Source organism: Rhineura floridana, chromosome 8 (genome assembly GCF_030035675.1).
Source record: "Rhineura floridana isolate rRhiFlo1 chromosome 8, rRhiFlo1.hap2, whole genome shotgun sequence".
Taxonomy (NCBI): Eukaryota; Metazoa; Chordata; class Lepidosauria; order Squamata; family Rhineuridae; genus Rhineura; species Rhineura floridana.
Genome location: NC_084487.1, coordinates 54922385 through 54947628, shown reverse-complemented (window position 1 = coordinate 54947628; position 25244 = coordinate 54922385). Strand labels below are relative to the sequence as shown.

Below are 25244 nucleotides of genomic sequence, written 5' to 3'. Positions count from 1 at the left end.
AAAAATACTTGAGCTGATTAATGAAATGGGAGGCTATTTGATGCTATACAATCAAGAACAAATCCTGCCAGGCTAAGCTTATTTCATTTTTTTGATCAGGTAATTTCCCTGGTAGACTGTGGAATGGTGTGGACATAATATATCTTCAGTTCAGCAAAGCTTTTGACAAAGTGCCCCATGATATTCTGATTAGCAAGCTAGGTAAACATGGGCTGAATGGAACAACTGTCAGATGGATCCACAGCTGGCTACATTAATTGTACTCAAGAGTGCTTATCAATTGTTCCTTCCCAAAGTGGAGGAGGTAACAAGTGGGGTGCCGCACAGCTTGGTTCTGGGCCCAGTGCTCTTCAACATTTTTATTAATGACTTGGATGAGGAGATGCAGGGAATGCTTATGAAATTTGCAGATGATACAAAATTGGGAGGGACAGCTAATACCCTATTTCAGGAATACCCTGGAACAAAATTCAGAGGGACCTTGATAGGCTGGAGCATTGGGCTGAAAACAACAGAATGAAATTTAACAGGGATAAGTCTGACTCCCAATTAGAAACTTTCTGGTACCTCCCAAGACTCAAGCATTGTTGAGTGGGGTCTGTCTATTATCCACCTACTGTTAGAGGACTGCTGTTGGAAACCTGTGAGCTTAGGTGAACAAACATTCAACATACAAAGACTCTGAGTAGGTACAGATGAAGGGAGAAAGCAAGAACCCTCGACCCTGTGCATTCACAGGAAAGAGGGACAGCTTTTACCGATGACACCCCCAATCAGCGGAGTATTAGCAGTCTCCTCAGCGGCAAAGACCAGATCAAGAATATGTCTGGTTACATGTGTTTGTCCAGTGATATACTGAGACAGCTCTATGGTTGCCATAAAGGCCATGATGTTCTGAGCTGGCCTATTTGCAGTAGCCTCAGCATGCATATTAAAGTCCCCCAACACTACTATGAAGGGGTTCTCCAACACCACATCCGAGACTGCCTCGTGTCAGCTTGATGAAGGATGTTGTAGTGCAGCGGTACACTAACAACATCCCTGTTCCGTCTCTGGTCCAACACCACAAACAATCCCTTGAACCCTGATACGATGTAGAATCGTTTCCTGGCAAGAAAGATGGTATTTTTATGGATGATAGAGACCTCTCTGCCCTGACCCTCTGACCTAGACTGGGAGACACATATGGGTTAGGAGAGGGCCACCCAGCCCATCTGCTGAGGTCTCAGCTATACAGCTAAGTTGTCCCTCTCACCTGTGATCAAATCATGGGCAATAGATGTTTTATTCTTGACAGACCTGTCATTCAGGAGCAGCAGCACCAGACCAGGGGATCGGTTGACTGGAACCCTCAGATTCTGAGATACAGTGGGTGCAGCAGATGGGGCAAGGAATTTGATGTAACTAGTTCTCTTCCCCCCCCGTATATCTTCACCCACCTCCATATCTACCTTTACGTACCATCATAGGAATGGCAGCCCCACTACCCTCCTCCCCCCGTCCCAGGCCTTGATACACAATTCTCTTAACTCACCTCTAATCACAGCGATAGAATGCAGACAAAAATGATAGATCTAACCTTCCAGCTGGAAACCACCCCACCTCTCATCTTGGCTGTTGAAAATACTTCCCCCTGTCCGTCACCCAGTTTCATTTGCACATTAGAAATGTCTCTGCTCATAACCCCATAGCATTTGGGCCATTACAAGTGCCTGACCTTATTGATCATTATTGCTGGGAGCCAAGTGGAACTTTGAAGACAAAACAAAAAACTTTTATTTCACTGAAATCCAATCTGTTCCCTCAGCGGTCTTTGCATGCAATCCCTTCGATAAAGACAGGATGGGCAAATTCCAGGCTGTGTATACACCATACATCTAAAGCACATTCCCCTCCCCCCACAAGAATTTTGGAAACTAGTTTGTTAAAGGTGCTGTGGAATTGTATCTGTGTTGGGGTTACATACACTCCCTAGGATTCTTGTGTATGTATGTGCTTTAAATGTATAATGTGTATGCAGCCCTGGTCTCCTTCCACCTTGCAGGGTAATGTGACTCTAGGTATGTTCCAAGATGCCTTTGAACTTAATAATCCAATTAGAACCTAGTTAACATGTGCTAGCAAGGACCAAACCATCTCAAGACTAGAGGGAGAACTGCTTTGAATAACAAGAGCAAGAATGTAAGAATATGTTTATTTGAAAAGAGAGCTTGAAACTTGTTTTACTGCATCTGATTGCAAGACTTTAAACTCAATCACATGATAATATCACTGCCTGGCAAACATGTAAATTTCATTTCCCTTGCTCACTATCATATTCTTTTGTTCATTTCTACTTTGTTTTTGTTAGAAAGTGGTCTCTGTTGCTCTAAAGCAGGGATGAAGGAATAACTTTTACAAATTATTCAAGAACTGCAGTTAAGGCCGGTGATACTGCTTTATGACTTGAGATTAGTGTCTCCACAAAGTAAACTTGACAGAGTAAAAACACACACAGACACACACACACTATGTTCAGTGTGTGCGTGTATGTGTATACATGCACTCTTGTACACACATAAGTTGAATCCTCCTGTCTCAAGCCTCTTGAGAAAGATTCAAAGTGAATAATTTCAGAAGTTTGAAAGTAGCTTTTGGGGGTAGTTTTTCATCCCTTCTTGAAACCTGATTAGGTAAATAAGCAAATATTTTCTCCATAACAAAATTTTAGTTTAGAATAATTTGCTTTGTTCTGGTCTGCTGTCTACTGTGGTTGAAGCATACATTAGGTACAAATATAGAGGTTTATGCCTGTCATACAGTGAAATGATAGATTTGAAGAATTTTAATTACTGTTATGTGGCAAATATTATTTTCATTCAGATGTCAGCATCACCAACACTCAAGAAAATATCAAAACCAAAGATTTCTAAGAAAAAAGAACAAACTAGACATTCCACTAAATATCAGGGCGTGGGCAGAACATCTGATCTACAAAGGTAATTCAGCTATGTTATGTGCTCATTTAAACTGAATTTCAGTTATGTCTATTATTTCTAGATCTGTGGCATATTTCATTAAAGAGATTAGAAAATGACATTTGAAAAGGTTTTTCTTTAATATTGACTACCATTGCTGACCTCTTCCATGCTTGAATTGGACTGGCTCATATTAAGTTAAAGCTTCCCTCCTAAATCAGGAAACAATTGAAATTTATGCAAGAAATCAAAATTGGACCCTGTCACACCATGATTGAAGGTTTAAGAGTGTCAAGTCCCTGTCACCATCCACCTACCTACCTACCTTATCATTTATTTCTTGGTTTCTGGAGAGGAGATTGTGATTGCTTTTTTTCCCTTCCAGTCATTCTGCTGCTGTGCTGAGCCTTCGCATGTTGTCTATACCAGGCTCATGATTTAGCTACCCAGACAAACCACAAGCTATAAACCAACAGCTTGTGGTTTGCCTGGAGAGAGCTACAGGGGCGTCACTACCGGGGTGCGGAGGGTGCGGACCGCACCCGGGTGACACCCTGAGGGGGGTGACACCCAGAGCCGCCCCGCCCCAATCCGTTGGCCGGCAAAGGAGCCGAGAAGTGCTCCGGGTTGGCACAGCCAACTCCTCCTTGGAGGCGGGCGGGCGAGACCGACAGCAGGTGCCCGCTCGCTGGCGGTGAAGCTGGGAGGGGCCTTCCACCAGCAGCCTGGAGCGCATGGTGAGTGTGTGCGTGTGCACGCACAACACCAGCCACCACCATCCATGCACCTGGGAGGGCGCGCACCGGAGGTCCGCACCCCCCTGCACTCCTGCTAGGAGAGCTAAACCAAGAGCCTGGGTTTGGATGATGCTGTTAAAGAAAAATCAGACTGACCAAATTATCTTCAAGTAGTGATAAAGCTTTATTGAAACAACAGCTGCTGGGGAAGTCACTGTAGTGTATTCTACCTTTACATAGTGTGTAGAGCCTTATATAGATTCTTTACATAGTCTTAGTTACGTATGCATATACCCTATATGGTTAGGCCATCAGCAATCCAGTCATTCTACCAATCAATCCCTAATGTGGGATCCTGTGCTATCTGGTGGAGTTGCTGAACTTCGCTTTTTATTTGCACTATATTTGTTTCTACACTTCTATTCTGATTAAAATAGGTGCAGCAAGAAGTGTTTACTAGGGCATAGACTCCACCTTACTGTATTGTCAGATAGTCCAGAGCCATCCGATTTTGTACTATGACTTGAGAGAGTGAGGTGATTTCTTTTTGCAAGGCAAGAAGGGTGTCCATGGTTCTATTTTCTATCTCTTCTATGGTGGCTGATAAAGTTTTGAAGGCTTTTTCCAATTCTCTTACCCGTACCCCAGGAATTGGTACCCTTACAATTTTTCTCCATTAGTTATTCTCAGTATCCAAGATAGTTTCATTACTTCTAACCCTTCTCAGAATCTCCAAATTTTGTGTCTCATATTCTGTAAGATTATGTATTACCTGGAGTGTGGGGAATCTGTACCCCACAGATCATGTTCCTTGCCATCCTGCAGGTAGGGTTTTATAAGCACTGTCCCCACAGATGAAAAACAGCCCTGGAATGGGGATGGAGGGTAGCCAAAAGGTGTGTCTTAAGTCAAAATGGGATGTTAAGCCATATTTCTGGAAGTGTTCAGTGTAATCAGTGACTAATTTTTGATTGCAAAATACATTTTCAGCGGTCCAGTTCAATTTGTATATTTGGGAACTGTTCCATATGGGCAGGTGGCTGCACGTCCAACCAACTAAAACAGCAGACAGGATAGTGTTTTTATGGGTATTATGAGTGGACTTACTGCAACCCGAATGAGAATCACCCCAATAACCAGAGGTATTTACAGTTAGCACTTGTCCACTATAGAAGTTATGACATTCAAGGTATTATTCTGAAGGCCCACAAGTTCTATGCTTAGTATTACTCATGATATTTTGCCTACTTCATCTATAAACTCATCCACATCTATGTTACCATCTTTGGAGTATGTGCCATCAGAGATATTGAGTTTGAGCACATGCCCACATTGTGCTTCTGGAATGTCACCCACCCATTCAGTCCTATTTCATGCTTGGAAACACAGGCCAAAGGTGGTCTTTTTATGTAAACAGACTGGCCATCCCCAATCCACACTAAAAATTTCCCTGTCTACATGCCAATTTTGACTGTTAGTTAAGGCATAAGAGATCAATTTGGTAGCCATTATGGTGGTATTTTCAGAATACCAAGTTATGTTTGGGGCAGGAACTGCCCACCAGTCGAGTAACGACCCATGGTCATAGTGCTGCTGTTGACATATCCAGCAGTTAGATAGATTTAGCTGGGCAGCTAGGTTCTCATGGATTTTAATTAGGAGATTGTTGTCCCAGTTGGGGGTCCAAGAAGGGAAACTAATGGGCTCCATAACAAGATGCATGACAAGGAAAGTATACATGGTTCAATATTATTTGGCTTGCCTTTTCAGGCAGTTCTTCAAGATTATGTTGTCCTAGGCTTCACTCTCTTCTTCAAGCTGTTAGATGTAGGTACCAATATATGAGCATAGCAAGGGTGATAAGCAAGGCAAGCAGAATCATGCAGCGAATGGCTAAGCAAAATATAAATTTGTCCCATTCTGGGTGCAGTTCATCAGAGTTCTCTGAAGTAGCCTGTCAAATGGGTAACAGCAGGGCATTTATGCAGATGGCCTGTTGGCACTAGGCTTACAACAGAACTTAAATCAGGCATTATGGCCCTCCTCCTCTTAGTCTGCCAATCTGTACCTCTGTACTGGTATTGGGCTGTTAGAACTCAGGAGGTTGGGCTTTCGAGCCCCGAGATTATACCTTTTCTGACTTGGAGAAATGAGGCAGTTTGTCTGGTGGTTGAGCTCCTCGTCCTCTGCCTTTAGGATGGGGTCCGAAGGGACTTCATCCTTGCCCTCTGGGAATCCTGGATTGTACAGGTCAGCACATGATAGGCCTTTCTGTAGCCCCTCCTCCAAGGCATCCATTGTCCCTTGTTCTGCGGTCAGCAAACCAGCTTCTGCCAGTTCAAGGTCCACTTCCTCTGGGCTTACTTCTTCAGTGTCAGAATCAGGTGGCTCTGCAGCTCATTTGCACTGAGTAACATGTACCCAATGAGGAAAGCCTCATACCTTTATAGTAGTATTGCTGGTGAGGAGAATGCAAAATGGGCTACTCCACCTGGGTTCCAGGGAGTGTTTCCTCTTGAACACTTTGACGTAGACCCAGTCCCCTGGTTAGGGGCAGTGCCTCTGGTGGATGTGGTAGCATTGCTTCAGCCTGTGGATACAAATGCTTAACATCTTTGGTCAGAGTCTTTGTTTATCTAAGAATGTCCTGGTCTTCAAATATCAATTGTGAAGACTGTATTTTCCCGGGGAGGGGGTCGGGAGGCAAATGCATAGCCCTGCCGAAGATTATTTCATGAGGGGTAAGTCAATGTGACCCTTTGGGAGCATTTCTCATATGCATGAGGACTAACGGTAGAGCGTTTGGCCATTTTAGCCCAGTTTCTTCACAAAGTTTGGCAAGTCTGCTTTTTTATGTCCTGGTTATGGTGTTCAACAGCCCCAGAACTTTGGGGAAGATAATTAATATGCACGTGTTTTTGGATTTGCAAAGCTCGACACAGAGTTTGCATGATGGATGCAGTAAAATTAATGCCCCTGTCACTGACCAAATGAATTGGTATGCCAAATCTGGGCACAAAATCCTTCAAGAGGCATTTGACTACTGTGGTGGCATCAGCCCTTTGGCATGGGTATGCTTCTGTCCATCCACTAAACATGCATACAATTACTAAGACATACTTCATGCTGGCACATGAAGTTAATTCAATAAAGTCCATCTGAAGGGACATGAAAGGTCCCCAGGGGGCTGCATGGACCCCTTGTAATGCTTTCAGAGGTTTTCAAATATTATGGCACATGCAGAGTTTGCATTGTTCAGTTACTATACTGGTTGTCATAGACAATCTGGGTGCAAACCAGTATTTTCCAGTTTGTTTCATCATCCCCACCTTTGGCCATGTGGGACCATGAATAGACCTCATGGACAAGTGGGAGTAACAATTGTTTAAGAAACACGAGGCACCCATCAGCATGGTGCCAGAGTGAATCAGGATGTAAGGTACAGCCTTTCCTAAGCCAAGGTTTATTTTCGGAATGGGGTGCAGCATTTGGAGGAGACTCAACTTAGCAGAGAATGGCTGTTTGAAGGAACAGATGGCTACCATAGAAAGCACTGAAAAGGATTCTGGAACTAGGGGCCCGTGGAGTGCATCGTGGCGGGCGGCAGCATCCGCACACACATTTCCTTTACTGATCTCATCAAGGCCACCGGAATGGCCTCTGAATTTAACAACAGTGATAGAAGAAGGTAAAAGGATAGCTTCTAAAAGCGCATTAATGTAGGGTGCATGGCTGATTGCAGAAGATGTAATAAACCCATAGTGTTTCCCCAACTGCCCAAAGTTATGGCAAACCCCGAAGGCATATCGAGAGTCAGTGCAGATATTAACAGATTGGGAGGAGGCAAGAATACAAGCTGTAGTGAGGGCAATAAGTTCCACAACCTGTGTGGAATGCACATTGCTAAGCTGGAAATCTTCAACAGTAGCAGAGGGAGAACAGACAGCATAGCCAGCTAATCTTTTGCCATGGTCATTGAACAGACAACCATCAACAAAGAAAAAGAGATCAGCATTTTGCAAAAGAGAGTCAGTCAGATCACACCACAAGGTGGAGAGGAGATTGGTGAGGGCAATACAATCATGAGGTTCTCCATCCTCAGGTGTGGGGAAAGGGGATGCAGGGTTTAGAATATTACACCAGGTCAAGGTGATATTGTCTTGTGCTAATAGAACTTGCTCATATTGTGTCAGATGCTGAGCAGACAGATGTTGCATTTTCCCTTGCTGCAGGAGAGTGAAAGCTGCATGAGGGCAACAACAGTGAAGGGGTGGCCCAACACCAAATTTGCAGTTTTCTCAGTGAGCTCAGCAGCTGCAGCTATAACTTGGAGATGTGGAGGGAACCTGAATGGCACACTGTCCAATGAAATGGAATAAGCAATGGGTCTATAATTTCCTCCATGTTTTTGGGCCAACACACCTAAAGAACATCCCACTTGTTCATGACAGAAAACAATAAAGGGTTTTTCATAGTCAGATAGACCCAAAGCTGGAGAAGATGCTAAAGCATGTTTTAATTGCTCAAAGGAGTGTGAGGTTTCCATAGACCACTGAAGAGGGCCAGATTGAGTATCACGGGTCATGTCTTCCAATGGTTTGACAATTGCACTGTAGCCCAGTATCCATTGGTGGCAGTATCTCATGGCGCCAAGGAGTCGGTGCATTTGCTGTTTAGTTTTAGGCTTTGGAATAGAGAGAACTGCCTGAATGCGTTCATCAGAATTCTCTGATTCCATGTGAAATGACATGACCAAGGTATTATACTGATGTCTGACAGAATTGCAGTTTGGTTTTGGAAGCCTTATGCCCTTTTTGGGCCAACACATTAAATTGAAAAATAGAGTCAGTCTGGCAGCAAGCATACGAGTTAGATCAGAAGATCATCCATATATTGGATCAGCATGGAATTTTTAGGTAAAGAAATAGTGTCCAAGCCAGATTTCAGAAATGTAGAGAAGATAGTAGGACTTTCAATGAACCGTTGAGGCAGTCTGGCCCAACAGTACTGGGGTCTTTCAAAAGTGAAAGCAAAAAGATTCTGAGAATCAGGGTGGATGGGGATAGAGAAAAAGGCTGAACAGAGATCTTTAACGGTGAAATGAGAGGCAGTAGCAGGTATAGAAGTCAGAATAGTGGCTGGATTTGGTACCATGGCAGCACTAGGCATCACAAATTGGTTAATAAGACATAGATATTGCACAAAATGGTACACAGGTTTTACTTCAGGTGTTAGTTTGCCAGGCTTCTTTACGGGTAATATAAGAGTGTTACAGATGGACCTGGTTTGTTTAATTACTCGTTGTTCAAGGAGTGATTTCAGTATGGGTCTGATTCCCACTACTGTTTCCTTAGACAGTGGGTATTGAGGAACACAGGGTGGTGGTCTATCTGTTGGTACCCAAATCTGAACAGGGGCTACATCGGGTAGCTGGCCTAGCTCATTGCTATTAGTGGCCCAGACTCTGGGATCCACCTTAGCCAACCATTCCTGTTGCAACAAGGAAGGGTCAGCATCAGTGTCCTGTGTGAGTGCCAAAAGGCATGGTTTAATGTTCTTCTCGGGTATATCCTGGTAAATACCATCCCCAGTACAGGTAAGTTGATAACCCAATTTGCAGAGAAGTTCTCTGCCTAACAGATTAACCAGAGAACAAGGGCTCAGGAGGAAAGCGTGTTCCTCAATGAGAGGTCCAATTGAAACAGTCAAAGGTTGGATTAAAAAATGAGGGAGATCCATCAGTGCCCACAGCACCAATGGTAGTAACACTTAAAGGAGCATTAGGAAAGAGTTCAGCTTGAAGAGTGGACCAGGGTTGCCCCGGTATCTATGAGGCATTTCATGATACTAAGGAAACATCGGAAGCCCGCTGCAACGAATTTGCAGAGCACTTCCAGGACAAGATTGTATGCATCCGTCGGGACTTAGACTCTGATGTTATGACAGATGAATCCATTGAAGTGTCCAGAGCGCGGCCTTGTCCTTTATTATTGGATGAATTTCAGTTGGTGCAGCTCGAGGAAGTGGACAAGGTGCTTGGAATGGTGGGGGCGACCACGTCTGCTCTGGACCCCTGCCCATCTTGGCTGGTGAAGACTGGCAGGGCTGTAACCACCGGCTGGGCCAAGGAGGTAATAAATGCCTCCTTGAGAGAGGGCGTAGTCCCTGGTAGTCTCAAGGAGGCAGTAGTAAGACCTCTTTTAAAGAAAACTTCTTTGGACCCAGATGTGTTGAACAACTATAGACGGTGGCGAATGTCCCTTTTTTGGGCAAGGTTTTGGAGCGGGTGGTCGCTGGCCAGCTCCAGGTGCTCTTGGATGAAACCGATTATCTGGATCCGTTTCAATCCGGTTTTAGGTCCGGTTTTGGCACTGAAACAGCCTTGGTCGCCCTATATGATGACCTTTGTTGGGAGAGGGACAGGGGGAGTGTGACTCTGTTGATTCTCCTTGATCTCTCAGTGGCGTTTGATACCATCGACCATGGTATCCTTCTGGGGAGGCTCGCGGAGTTGGGAGTTGGGGGCACTGCTTGGCAGTGGCTCCGCTCCTACTTAGCGGATCGTCGCCAGAAGGTAGTGCTTGGGGAACATTGCTCGACACCCTGGACTCTCCATTGTGGAGTCCCTCAGGGGTCGGTTTTGTCCCCTATGCTCTTTAACATCTACATGCAGCCTCTGGGTGCGGTCATCAGGAGTTTTGGAGTGCGTTGCCATCAGTACGCTGATGACACGCAGCTCTACTTCTCCTTTTCACCTTCTTCAGGTGAGGCTGTTGATGTGCTGAACCGTTGCCTGACCGCGATAACGGACCGGATGAGAGCTAATAAACTGAAACTCAATCCAGACAAGACTGAGACACTGTTAGTGAGCTCTTTCCCTGCCCAGATGGTGGATGTTTCTCCTGTTCTCGATGGGGTTACACTCCCCTTGAAGGAACAGGTTCGTAGTTTGGGGGTCCTTTTTGACCCTTCCTTGTCGCTTGAGGCTCAAGTGGCCTCGGTGGCACGGAATGCGTTCTACCATCTTCGCTTTGTAGCCCAACTATGCCCCTATCTGGACAGTGATGATCTCGCCCCGGTTGTTCATGCTCTGGTAACTTCTAGACTGGATTACTGTAATGCGCTCTACGTTGGGCTGCCCTTGAAGACTGTTTGGAAACTTCAGCTAGTGCAAAATGCGGCAGCCAGGTTGTTGACGAGGACCAATCGGTCCGCGCATATAACACCTGTCCTGGCTTGCTTGCACTGGCTACCTATTTGTTTCCGAGCCAGATTCAAGGTGCTGGTTTTGACCTATAAAGCCTTACACGGTGTGGGACCGCAATACCTTGTGGAACGCCTCTCCCGCTATGAACCTACCCGTTCACTTCGTTCAGTATCTAAGGCCCTCCTCCGGGTACCAACTCACCAGGATGCCCGGAGGATTGTTACTAGATCTAGGGCCTTTTCTGTGGTGGCCCCCGAACTGTGGAACAGCTTACCGGAGGAGATACGCCTGGCGCCTACGGTTCTTTCTTTTAGGCGCCAGGTTAAGACCTGGCTATACTCCCAGGCATTTTAATGTTCAATGTTTTTATGTTTAATGTTTTAGTTTAATTTTGTTGCTTTTTGTTACTGATTTTATTCTAATATTGTATTTTAATCTTGTTTTGTACACCGCCCAGAGAGCTATTAGCTATGGGTGGTTTAGAAATGAAAATAAATAAATAAATAAATTTTGGTGCCATTGACAGAAATAGAAACATAGAGACCAGCTTGTCTACAGGCAGAGACAGAGCAGTCAAAGCGTTTTACATGAGATCAGTAAGGGCCCATTGCCTTACCTATTGCAGCTGTTGCTGATGTCCAGGAGGCTGAAAACTCTGCGGCGGGGTTTGGGTGAAAGCAGTTGATCCCCCCCAGTTGTGGCCTCCATGGGCATAGGGACTTCCAATGCCTCTTCCTCTTACAGTAATAACACGTGGTGTTGTTGTTGGGCCCCTGGGATTGTTGGGGAGGCAGAGGCATCCCTCTTCCCCACCCTCTCCTCCAGAGCCCCTTCTACCTCTAACTTTATCTTGGGAGGTCAAGTTTGAAATTCAGAGGGCCATTAATTCTTTTTCCAATTTTTTCTGATTTTGGGTCATTTGATTGAAAAAGTAGGTGACAGCCCCTTGGACTTCCATCAGTGGTTTAGTTTCCCAGCTAATTAATGAATTCTTCAGTTTCTCCCCCGATTTTGACTGAAGACCATTAACAAAAGCAGAGATCAGGGCAGCGTCACCTGTGGTCCGGTCCATTAATCCGCAAGGCTGGTCAATACTTTTCCTCAACCTTTCTAAATTATCCGCCAAATGTTCTGTTTGTAGACATTGATTTTAGTCCAATCTGCTTTGCGAGGACAAATCTTTTTGATTGCCTTTAGGATGTGAGTTTGGGCTGCTGAAGCATCCCATTTACTTTTAGTAGGAGGAGCAGTTGACCATCCAGCTTCTAGTAGGATGTGCTTTAAAAGTTTTTTGGAAATTAAAACTCACAACTGGTTTGTGTCAGCCCATGACAAATTATAAGAATCAAAAAGAGTTTCCATTTTTTTCTACAAATTTATCTGGAGCTTCCCATAATTTTGGAAATTGCATGGACCAATGGTGTAGGTCTGTAGGAGACCAGGGAACATGCACAACCAATGGGGAACATCTGAAGGGGTTTGAGAATTCCCGAAGGGGAAATAGTTGGTCATTTGGTGCCGCAGATAAATCTAATCACTCTTGTCTCCCATTTTTCATATTCCGAATATAAGCCCAGTTGCCTTGATCAACCCCCTCTCCTTTCTCTGCTCACCCTACTGTTGTCCACCCTTCTTCCCTCTGTTTTGGCATCAGAAGTCGGTTGTTCAAACAATCCTGGACTGCTCCTTCCTGGAGAGTATTATACCAGCAACCTGAATCCAGCAGGGAGGGCATTGTTGAGGCTGTGGGGGTGGGCATCTTTTGAGGGGTGAAAAATGATGAGGCATGTGGGATCTCCATTGGGCTCCAGAGGTCCAGCAAGTCTTCTCTCAGTGGCAGTAGTAGTGCACACAGTAGGGAAGGATATAGAGTACTCTGATAATTTGGTGGAGGTGCCAATTTCACTATTGAGTCCAATTTTTCCTTACAAGTTGAAAGCTTAGCCTTCAGTTTAGATGGTATTTTGGTGACTAGCAATCAAAGACTTTTAATGTCATTTTTCAGCTTCACCATCCCAAAGATACCACACATCCATCTGGCCAGGATGCTGATCCTCTATATTGTGTCGCAGATGAGTCAGTTTATCAAAGATCAAATGTTCCTATCTGAGGAAATTGTAAGGTGGGATTATCCCAGGTGTACCAGTACCATTTCCCCAGATACCTACAGGATTTCAGCCCATAATTCTTAAACGTATATTTAGCCAGGCTATTGGGTGGGATCTTGCTTTGTGAACCCCCCATTTCTCTGGATATCAGTTTAAACACAGACACAAAAGGGTTTGCGAGATTCATGAAGGGTGCCCTGGATTTCAGTTCAGTTTATCATGAATTCCCAAAACAGACAAGGTTCTGTTGTTCAGTCACCAGATACTATTCTTTTGCCATTCACCCTTGCAATTGAAACACCACTGGTCAACAGCCTAAAGACCTAGCAGCAAGTTGGGGGCAGCTGCAGATGGGTTCAGAATTTGCACTGGGCCAACCCTTCAAAACAGTCCTTGAAGGTTCTTTGGGGTGATAAACCTATCAAAGGTAACAATAGGAGCAGGAAACAATAACCGAACCCAGGGTTTTCCAAGCCACTTGGAGGCAGAACATCGTCCCCCACCCGGGTGTGCCCAAAAGTCTCCTTATCTACGGGCAGATGTTATCTGGAGATTTAAATGACTCCAGATGTTGTGTTGAATGCAATTGCTTTTGAAACAGTTACATACAAAAGGTTCAAAACTGCTGGATTTCAAACAAGGGATCCTGGCTTGCTGTGGCCACCTCCTCGAACCGCTCACTGAATAAGAGCAAACCGCCCAAATGAGATTTTAAACAAGGATCTCTTACCTTATGTGTGTGTGCTGGGGTGGTGCTCGAATTCAGGAACTATGCCCGGGAAGGAGCCATGAGCATTGGGATCCCATCCTCATCGCCATCTGTTAAAGAAAAATCAGACTGACCAAATTATCTTCAAGTAGGATGAAGTTTTATTTAAACAACAGCCGCTTTGGAAGTCGCCTCAGTGAATTCCACGTTTACATAGCTTGTACGAGTCTTATATAGATTCTTTACATAGCCTTGGGTAAGTACGCATATATCCCTATATGGTCAGGCCCTCAGCAATCCAGTCATTCCCCACAGTCAGCACTTTTCCATCTGCCATTTGCCTAATTTCCAGACAAAAACAGGATATATTTTGACCTTCCATTCAACTCACATTACAGGATGCAGCTCGACCTTGCATTCAACTTGCATTATCTTCAGTTACTATGGCAACATCTCCATTTCCTCTTGCAAGGCACATACACAGTCTAAGAAGATGTTCTTCAACACACTAAGCCAAACCATGGCTTAATTCAGCACAGCAGCAGAATAGCAGTAGAGCAGCTGTAGAAAGAGCAAAGTGGCCATAACGTCTTCAGGAGTCTGCATGTTTGCTCATTCATGCTAAGCCTTGGTTTGGCTTAGCATTACAAGCGAACAAGGAGAATATATGGCTGTTTTTACAGTTTTTCCGTCTTACAGCTACTTCATTGAAATTAATTATATTTGAGTAGCACTTTTTCCTTCTAATAAAAATTGCTGTTACTCTGTTTTTTATTTAGGAGAGAAAAAGAAGAATCACGAAAAATAGCTTTTCAAGTGCTGATACAAAAGCTGAATTTACGTTCTAATGTCTACATAAAACGAAGGAGGTTCCGTCGGGTGTACACTGAAGAAATGCCATGGCGATCTCAGCTGAATCTGTACCTGGCAATTGTCCACTTCAATTTGTTTAAAAAACGGATAGAAGAGTTGTATAATATTGACATTAATTCTCTACAAAATCTGAACAGGTAAAATTTGATGAATGCAATAATCTACCACTGCCTTATCAGCCTCTTTCACCTCCTTCATACATGTCCTGCTTTGTTCTTCATTCTTTATTTCCCACAAAACAACTAGTATATTTTACTGGAAGACACACATTTCAGAAGACTGAACTCTAAACTCTCTTGTGGTGTTTTTCATGTGTTTGTTACTATGACTTACAGAAGAAATTCAAGCTGTTCACCCATTAGTAGAGTTATTTCCTATTGATACTTTGTGGTAGTATCTCCTTTCTCCAGTGGGCACCAGGACACCCCCAAGTGGGTATTGTCTTCCTTGCTAGTGCTTGAGGCTGGAAAGAGTTAACACTCCAAACAGACCATTACTGTGGCCCCTCCCACGGAGTGCTAGTTTGTTTTCTTGCCTTGCTTGAGCAGTATTGATTTTCGCCTTGATCTTCAGTCTGGCTGAGTTATATAATTAATTTGTCTGTTTAAATTATTTATTAGTAGTTAATGTTCAGTTGACTTGTCTCTGAATCTGTATGGGTGTTTGTATGTAGTTTCCTAACGAATTTGCAGCAAGTGCCTCAATGGCAGTTAAGTGTTTGTTAGTCCATTCAGCATACCTCGCTAGTATACCTTTGAGCTCCTGAGATTAATTAGCCTAATGATTCATGTCAGTTAATGAATTTCCTCTGTGATTTTCTTCCCAATTAATGCACTTCTTTGATGATTTCCCCCTCAGTTAATGAATTTCCTGGGTGATTTCCCCCTCACTTAATGAATTCAACGGTTGCTTCCCCTCCCCCCTTTTATAAATTTACGGGGTTGATTCTGTGTTGTAATAAGCGATTCACTGTGCTTCATTAAAATAAAACAAATACAAGGGGACCACAAAAGACACTAGATAAGCTTCTGCTGAAGGCGAAATGCCTAAGGAGTGAAGTAAGGTCTCCTCAGAGCTCTCTAAGCAAGCGGCAGGAGCACAGGGAGCGGCCGTTAATCAACAGCATGCTGCTGTTTACCCTGTAAGCGATGAGGTATCAGAGCAATCAGGGCGGGAAAATGTGAAAGCAGTTAAAGATACAGCAAACCCTGTAAGCAATGTGGTAGCAGAGCAATCAGGGCGCAAACATGTCTAAAACTAAACATGCTGTGAACTCTGAAGCAGAGCAATCAGAAAGGGTTGCTGCTGGGGAAACCGATTATAATGATGATGCTCCCTTGCCAATGTCGTTACAGGGCAGAAAGGCACTGTATGTAGGAGAGCAAACCCAGCAGTGGAGTGCAGTAAATGATGAAATGCTTTCAGAGATAGAGAGGGTTCCAGACCCTTCAGTCCTTTTTTGTTCATATTCTGAGGAAGATGATGAGGAATTCAATATTCAGCACCCTGCAGCTCCACAGAGCAGTGGGGCCATGGTGCCTTTGAGTAATAATGCTGCCTCTGGGCAAAGTTATTAACAGCAGCAAAGAGTTTTGCTTAAGGCAAATAAGCATAAGCAGCATTATATGAATTCTGCACAGTCACTTAAGATGGGCTCTGCTTCCACCTCTAGTTAAAATCAGGACCTTCAGCAGGTGGAGTCTTCAGTTAGGAGCTGCAGAATTAAATTACATTAGAAGAGCTCTCATGGGTAATATTTCAGCAGAACTAGCTGCTTTTCCCCAGTCTTTTCAAGTGGTTCCTGTACAGTCACAACAGTGCAATCGTGCAGGAGGAGGCAGTCACTTGCAACACAATATGCGGCAGTGCAGGGCTCAGATGAGTCAGGCAGGTATGCCTGAGGTTGAGCAACAGGAGGTTCCTGTACTGTCACAACAGCGCAGTCTTGCAACAGGAGACAGTCACTTGCAACACAATATGCGGCAGTGCAGGGCTCAGATGAGTCAGGCAGATATGCTTGAGGTTGAGCAACAGGAGGTTCCTGTAGTCACAACAGCACAGTCGTGCAAATGGAGACTGTCACTTGCAACACAATATGCGGTGCTCAGATGGGTCAGACAGGTATGCCTGAGGTTGAGCAACAGGAACTGCAAAGGGAAAGTGCAAATGGCTCACCAGATCCACATGATGTTGCCAAGGATAGAGCGCAGGGTATGATAGCTTACAGACCTGACAGATCAAATTTCTGCTAGGCAACAGTTTATGCACGATGATTCAGTGGTTGATCTGGAAGAGGAAACTGATGAATGGAGTGATGGTTCACAATCAGAGGAGCAGCTCTCCAATAGGTTGTTTCATGCCTCTGCTATGCAAGGCTATGGCGGCTTTAGGTTTGAATGATGCAGTTACAGAACAGGCACCTTCTACCTCATCTGTTCTTCCCGAATGATAAGGAAGGTGATTAAGGTACCATCACTGCTCAGAAAAATAGTGAAATCTGAATGTGACTTACCGGTTCAGTCTACCAAATCACTGACATATGCTAAGAAACTATACTTATTAGAGCCAGAGTTTATGGAGCAGCTGAGAACTCTAGCCATTGATTCCCCGATTTCTGCTTTAGTTTCTAGAAATTTCCTTTCAAGAGATGGGGATGCATGATTGAAGGATCTTACAGAATGAAAGTTAGACATGGCATTTAAAAAGGTCCATGAAGTGACAGCATTTATTGCAGCATCTGTGTTTTCAAGGGCTGCATTATTGTGGTTAGATGAAGTTTTGGAAAATCCAGATCAGGAGCCAGAAAGACTTATGAAAACAGTTCTGAAGGTGTCAAGAACAGAGGTTTTCATTGCTGATGTGACAATGAATGCGACTCAGTTCGCAGCCAGGGCCATGGCTGCTGAAGTGGTAGCTAGGCGCATTTGGTGACTTCGTCATTGGGAAACAGATGTTTCTCCCTGTATGGTGTTGGCTACAGAACCATATGCAGGCAAGAAGTTGTTTGGTGAGGCTGTGCTGAGCGCAGTATTAGTTGAAACCAAAGAAAAGAAGAAGGCAATGCCAGTGACAAGTAAAGACAAGATGACTGGTGTCTTTTTTTGCCTCTTTCAACCATACCAGTCCTTCCATCCATCTAGATTTGGAGGAAGGGGGTGAGGTTTCTGTGTTATCAGACAAGCTTGGGGTCATCCATGATTCCAGTTGCATAACCAACAGCAATCAGCAGCGTGAAATACAGGTTCAGCCACCCACAGACGTGGAAGGCAACAAAGACAGTTCTGACTTATTGCTGATACCAGTGGCAGGCTGTCTACTGAGATTTGCACAATTTTGGCAGCTGACAACATCAGAACCCAGGGTAAAAAATAAAAAAATAAAAGAATAAAAAAAATCAATTAATTAAAAAAGAAAAAGGCTGTGCTGTACGAGTATCAGATAAAGTTTCAGGCTACGCCTCCAAACAGATTTATTCCATCACCTATCTCGGGGAATCCATAGAAGCACAGGCTACTACAAGAGGCAATAGAACACCTGTTGCACAGAGCAGCCATAGAACCAGTTCAGCATAACCAAAAATTTTGTGCTGTTTATTCTGTTCTCGGTATCGTGCTGAAAAAAGGGAATGATTGCAGGCCGGTGATTGGTCTAAAATTCTTCAACAGATTTATAAGACACAGGAAGGTTCGCATGGAAACATTTGTGTCCATAAAAGAAGCACTTCAGTATTGAGACTTCTTAGCTTCCATAGATCTAACCGAGGCACCAAGGGTCTTCACAAAAATAATGGTGACCCTTGTTGCTCATCTCCGTCGACGGGTTGCATCTTTACCCATATTTAGACAACATTCTGATTTGTTTGCAGACAGCTCAGTCAGCTTATCAGGACATTCACATCATACTAGCAGTTCTCCAAGTTATACTATGGGCCAAATTTCATGTTTGGCCTCTACAATGGCTGACTTTGTGGCTGAGGACTGATCTTCATGGTGGACAAAGGATTGCAACCTTTAAAGGACCCACCACGAGACACTGTGACATCAGATGCAAGTCTCCAGGGGTGGGGAGCTCACTGCAGAGGTCAAATACTGCAGGGATTTTGGACTCCTCAGGAATCAAAGCAAAGCATCCACTTACTGGAACTTCAGGCAGCATGATTGGTGCTGCAGCATGTTGTGCCCTTATTCCATCTCAAGCATGTGCTGCTGAGGACAGACAACAACTGTGAAAGGGTTCTTAAATCATCAAGGAGGGACAAAGTCACTGGTGCTTCATCTGGATGCATCACAACTGATTTCCTGGGCAGAGCACACTCTATAATCGTTGACAGCAAAATATATAAAGGGAGTAGACAATGTTCAAGCGGACTGGTTAAGCAGACAGAAAGGGTTGCTGGGAGAGTGGCAGCTGCACAAAGATGTGTTCAAACAGATCCGCAAGAGGTTTGGAAGGATAGATGTGGACCTTTTTTGCTGCAGATGTCAATCACCAACTGAAGAGGTGTTATACTCTGTACCCTTCAATGAGAGCAGAGGGTGTAGATGCCATAAACTCCCCTTGGCCAAAGGGACCACACCTCTTCCCTCCTTTTCTGTTGTTTGTTCGGGTGATGAAAAAGGTAAGGATGCAGAGGGTCAATTTCATTCTAGTAGCACCAGATTGGCCAAGGAGGCCATGGTTCTCAGAGCTATCAACCTATCTGTCGGGCCCCCATGATCTCTGCCTCTTTGCCCAGATTTGCTGCTACAGGGGCCACTTTGGCACCCCGATCTGCAATGGTTGAGCTTAACTGCATGGAAGTTGAGTGGAGCAAACTGCTGAGAGCTGGATTGCTAACTGAGGTGGTAACCACAATATGGCATCTAGAAGACTGTCTACAATACGAAACTATCAGTATACCTGGGCGGCATTTTTGAAATGGTGTAGTAGGAACCATGTTACGGCTCAGAAGTCAGGAATTACGGAGGTGTTATCCTTTTTAATTGAGGGTTTGAAGCATGGGTTGAGACCCATTACTTTGAGAAGACAAGAATCTGCATTGTCAACAGTGCTTTCTAGGTCTTCTTCTGAATCACTGGGAGCTTATCCGTATCTGAAATGATTTTAAGAGGGGCTTCTCTGTTGTTGGCACCTGTTCATCATAGATTTCCATGAGGGAATCTTCACAAGGTCTTTTCAGCTCTCCAAAAACCACTATTTGAACTATTGAAAACGTCTACATTACGAATAATGTCATTCAAAGTGTTATGCCTGGTAGCAATAACATCAGCTACACGAGTGTCTGAGCTGGGACCTCTTTCAGTAGCAAAACATCTATGTATTTTCCATACCAACAGAGTCATATTGAGAACAGATTCTGCTTTCGTTCCAGAAGTCAATACAGCCTTTCACAGTCAGCAGGAGTTAGTATTGGCAACATTTTGTCCTTCACCAAACCATTCTCTAGAACGTGCTTGGCATTCATTAGATGTGAGGAGAGCACTTATGGTGTATATAAATAGGACAAGGCCGATAAAGCACACTGATTCCTTGTTTGTTTCTTACCACCCAACTACTCTGGGTAAAAGGGTGTCCTCTCCTACTTTAGCAAGATGGATTAAGGGCTGCATTGGTGTAGCATACAGTTCTCTAAACATACCATTGCCTTCAGGTATTGGTGCTCATTCGACAAGAGCAACAGCTGCTACTGCAGCTTATTCAATAAATGCACCTCTTTAAGAGATTTGTTGGGTGGCCACCTGGGCAACCCCAAATACTTTTAATAAACATTATAAAACAGATATTTATGCATCCGCTGAGGTAGCCTTGGGGGGCGAGTTATTCAGCGGGTGCTCAAAGATCATTGAACGTTTATGTACCCACCCTGTCAAGAATAGCTAACTTTGGTCAAGCTGAAATGGGTCAACCAGAGAGAATTCTGGGAGCCCGTGATTACCTAGGACTCCCTACTGGGGGAGATCCACAGCTCAGTGTCAGACAATTTGCAACCTTACACGGGGATGCAACTGATCCTTAGCTGTTATCCCTTATCAGCTTCCTGAGATCAAAAGTCAGGAATAGGGGGTGTTGTAGATCAGGACCCCTGGGTGATGCTGTCTAGCCCCCTTATCTTCAAAGGCTTCAAAGGAGTAGGTCCCAGCAGGGGCGGAATATGGCGGTTGGCCTCCCCCCCTCCTGGTTGACCGACAAACTATAAAAATGAAGGATGCTCTTTCTGTCTTCGTTCCCTATTTCCCGTCTACTTGACTCGCCTGAAGTGTGGCAGAGAAAGCCTTTTGGGGAACCAGGCTGATCTTCTGTAAGTATAGGACCTAGCTTAGAAAGTTCTTTATTTTACTCTTTTGTCTGTATTGAACTCTCCTTTGCTATGCCAGTATACCTCGTGTGGCCCCTCTGAGGGTGATTAGCTTTAAGGAATCAAACTATTGTTCTCTTTGTATATACCATTCTGTTTACCTTTAAATAAACTATCCTTTGATAAACGGTGTGTGTTGGATTGGAACTAAGGATTCTAAATCTAGTCCTTGATTGCTGAACGCTACTGTTATCGCGGTTAATGAGGGTTAATCCGTGGAATTCACATTGAGCTCTGAGATCCCTTCTCTTAGAGCAAGGAACCAGTAGGAAGGGTGGTGGCAGTACTACTAAGAATAATTACTCTTGAAAGAGGGGGAGTTTTTGCCTGAGAAGCAGAGACCCAGGAAAGTGGGACTGTTCTTGGAAGCAAAGAACCCCCCCTTGGGGAACTAAGGACAAGGGACCCTAGGGGGACAATTCTTTGACACACCCAATCAATAGGTCAGCTCTGGAACATCCCACTTGGGGGTATGCTGGTGCCCACTGGAGAAGGAACCGTTTTACTCGCCAGAAAGGTGTTTCTCTGTGGGCACCAGGACACCGCCAAGTCCCACCCTGGGATGCAAATAACAGTAAACATTATAATGAAACGGGTGGCGACTGAAGGGTCAATGAGCAGACCTAGTGCATGTAAAAGTCATTAGAGGTTAGAGTCAGTCTGGGTGGAGATTGAATAGTTATTACAACTGAAGGTATGTGTTTGTTTCATGTTATTTATGGTTAATATAGTCAGTGTCTTTAGATGTGTATAAGTTTATATTTTTAAGCTTGGCCAGACGGCGAACTAGCACTCCGTGGTAGGGGCCACAGTAACGGTCTGTTTGGAGTGTTAACTCTTTCCTGCCTCAAGCACTAGCAAGGAAGACAATACCCACTTGGCAGTGTCCTGGTGCCCACAGAGAAACACCTTTCTGGTGAGTAAAATGGTTCCTTCTCTTTTCTTAGAATTATGGTGAACTAGAAAAGGTCTGACAGGAGCAAAAGAAATGTGCTTAGTTCATTGGAATTCTTTTTCAAATATACTTACTAGGCAGGACAGCCTTCTTCATGCGCCCAGTTCTGGGGCTTGATATGGCTTGCAAAAGTGTCATCCATTTATATGAATGGCTAGACACAATTACTCTGAAATAATTTCACTTAGAGTTAAATAATGTCCTTGATTTGCCCTCGGTGTCTCTCCAGCTGAGGTTTAGTGTTCAATTCTTATTTATTAATCACATTTATATTTTGCCCTACCTCCAAGGAGCTGAAGATAATGTACCTGGTCTTATTCCCATCTTATCAACTGGCATAGAAAGTGGAATAGAAACTGGAATGAAAGTGTTTGGATTCTGGATCTCATTATCTGGAAAGTTTTCGTACCTCCAGATTGTTTGATTTGTGAGCTTTTGCACACTGGTTCCAACCTATAGCTATAGTTTATAAAATTCTGTTTTTATTTATTTGCTTTCTCCATTGCCTTTCCCCAAATTTGGTGCACACATGATAGATTAGAAAATAAGAATAAAATCAATAAAGCCAATAGAAATCTCCCAAATAGTATAAATCATAGCCTTGCTCTGAGAGATGGTACACATCACATCTAATTTTAACGGTACATGGAGCAAGGCTTCACCAGAAAATCTACGTTAGGTGGGAAAGTTAATATGAAAGCGGAATTAACTGAAACATGGATATATATTTAGTGTTTTAATTATCAAATAAGTATTTAAAACATTTTCAGAATAACAAAGTTATTATTATTTAATAATAATAATAAATTACTATAACTATCATCATCATAGTAATAATAATAATTCTATCCCTCCCTTCCTTCCAGAAGGAGCCCAGGGTGGCAAAGGATAAAACACTAAAAACATTTAAAAATATCTCAAAAACAAAACATCTTAAAAACATTTAAAAAAAAAATCTTATAAACCATCTTAAAAAGCAATTGCATAAGAGATGCAGACTGGGATGAGGTCTCTATTTAAAAGAACAAGCGGGTTTTAGACCTAAATACACAATCGATTAGGCATTTATACTGCAACATTTAATTGGGAAAACAAGATCCAAAGCCATTTCATCCTTGTATTTCGCTTTTGTCGATTTTTCAGCGGCTTTTGACACAGATGACAGAGAGCTTCTTTGGCAAAAACTAGCTCAAACTAACATAGACCAAAGATTGCTCTGGTTGATTAGAGCCCTCTATCAATCTACTGTCATCCAAGTCCGCACAGGGAAGGATGGTGCTCTGTCTTCTAAAGTCCCAGTGCATAGAGGGGTTAAACAAGGGTGCTTATTGGCACCCTTTTTATTTAATTTTTTCATCAATGATATAGTAGGGGCGCTATCACCCCCCGCCTTCTTTCCCCCTTCTATAGGCACAAAAAAAATTTCTATTGTCCTATATGCTGACGACGTGGTCTTATGCTCATTAACCAAAATAGGCCTTAAACGTATGCTCCAAAAATTGGAGGAGTATTGTCACTCTCAGAAACTGACGATCAACCAATGTAAATCTAAAATCATGGTCTGCGGCAAAAATATGAAAACTAAAAGCAGATGGTCAATAAATGGGGTTCCATTAGAGCAGGTTTCTATCTTTAATTATCTTGGCATTTCTTTATCCAACAGCCATTCGTGGACCCAGCAGTTAAAATCAGTGACCTTAGCCGGCTTCCAAGCTTTAAGCTTAGCTAAAAGATTTTTCCTTTCTCGAGGGGGCCAACTTGTGCCTCCAATGATAAAAATATTAAAAGTTAAAATACTTGCCAAGATTCTATATGGTGCTGAATTGTGGGGCCCCGCTGTGAGAACTAACTTAGAACTAATCCAGAATGCCTTTATGAGACAAGTATTAGGTCTTCCTGGGGGGACTCCGTCAGCCCATCTCAGAGCTGAATTAGGATTACCCTCATTAATGGCACGTATTGATGTGGCTTACTTCCGGTATTGGCTCCGAATTTCTAAAATGAATGATTCAGACTCGGTTAAAAAATGCTGGCAGGATCAGATGTGCCATGGAGGATGGGCGAAGGAATGTCAGATTTTACTTTCTAAATATGATCTTTCCTTAGCCAAATTACTGGAATTAAGCAAAGTCACCCTCCGTAATTGGATCTACGACTATGACACAGCTCAGGATCGTGCGTCTATTGTAACGGCCCAATTCTCCAATTGGTATCCAGGTTTTAAACTGAATCGTTTGATGGCAAATTATTTAGAAGTACTTAATAGAGCCCCCATAAGAAGAGCTTTTACCGCCTTGAGATTTCAAGTAATGCCCACGGCCTATCTTGAAGGCCGATTTCGGGGCATACCTGTGGCTCAGCGCCTATGTATTTACGGATGTAAGACAATTGAGAATATTGTTCATTATTTACTCTATTGTCCGCTTTATGAGAATCCTAGGCGGAAATTTTTATCCTTTTTATTAGATTCTTTAGCACCTTGCTCAGATAGAGAGGTTAATGTGCTTTTAGCAGATAATTCTAATCTTGTGACTTATGCGGTCGCCAATTTTGTTATGGCGGCACAAAAAATGAGACACTCTTTTGTCAAGGAAGCACAGTTATAAAAGAGTTTCTAAATGTTTTAAGTGGTTATAACCAAATTTGAGCATGTATGGAAGTATGTATATTTGCACATGGCTAATGGCTCAGTTTGCAATAAAGTTTCTACTACTACTATTTAAAAGGTTTGTTGAAAGAGGAAGGTCTTCAGTAGGCACTGAAAAGCTAACAGAGATGGCACCTGTCTAATATTTAAGGGAGGGAATTCCAAAGTGTAGGTACCACAACACTGAAAGTCTGCTTCCTATGTTGTGAATGGACCTCCTGATAAGATGGTATCTGCAGGAGGCCCTCACCTGCAGAGCACAGTGATTGGCTGGGTATATAAGGGGTAAGACAATCTTTCCAATATATACAGTTACAATATTGTCAGCTTTTAAGTATTTGATACCTCTTGCTCACTATTTTTCACAATTGTTTTGTTCTGCAGTTACCATGAACTGGATCCTGAAATATTCTCATTAATTAATTCAGGCACCATAGTGGTGACAGCAACCACAGAGGAGCAAATGAAGACTTTTAAGCCTCCATTTTTTAAAAGAACACTATCTGGAAAGATCCGGAAAAAAAATGGTAATAATAAAAATATGCAAGAACAATGCATTTTTAATCTTGTTTATTAAAACCTTCTCTCCTGTTCCATCCTAAAGAGTTAGGACATGTTAGAGCAACAATCAGGTATCACCATGGATTTATTTTGAAGTTTTAGTTCTTTTTGAATGATTTTAAAAGATCTTTTTGT

General features: G+C 43.3%; 2 protein-coding genes across 3 annotated transcripts in view; one reads left to right on the top strand and one right to left on the bottom strand.

The window, feature by feature from the left end:
• CFAP54 (cilia and flagella associated protein 54) overlaps window positions 1–25244 on the top strand; it is a 272916-nt gene that overhangs the window by 121066 nt on the left and 126606 nt on the right. The window contains exons 33-35 of the mRNA XM_061582731.1: window positions 2863–2978; window positions 14498–14728; window positions 24933–25075. Of these exons, the coding sequence (XP_061438715.1) occupies window positions 2863–2978; window positions 14498–14728; window positions 24933–25075 (490 nt within the window). The remainder of the gene's footprint in view (window positions 1–2862; window positions 2979–14497; window positions 14729–24932; window positions 25076–25244) is intronic.
• The window catches only part of LOC133390598 (uncharacterized), a 42722-nt gene that overhangs the window by 11634 nt on the left and 5844 nt on the right, over window positions 1–25244 (bottom strand). For both annotated transcript variants that reach the window (XM_061639522.1, XM_061639523.1), the window contains one exon: window positions 13740–13828. The gene's annotated coding sequence lies outside the window, so the exon portion shown is untranslated. The remainder of the gene's footprint in view (window positions 1–13739; window positions 13829–25244) is intronic.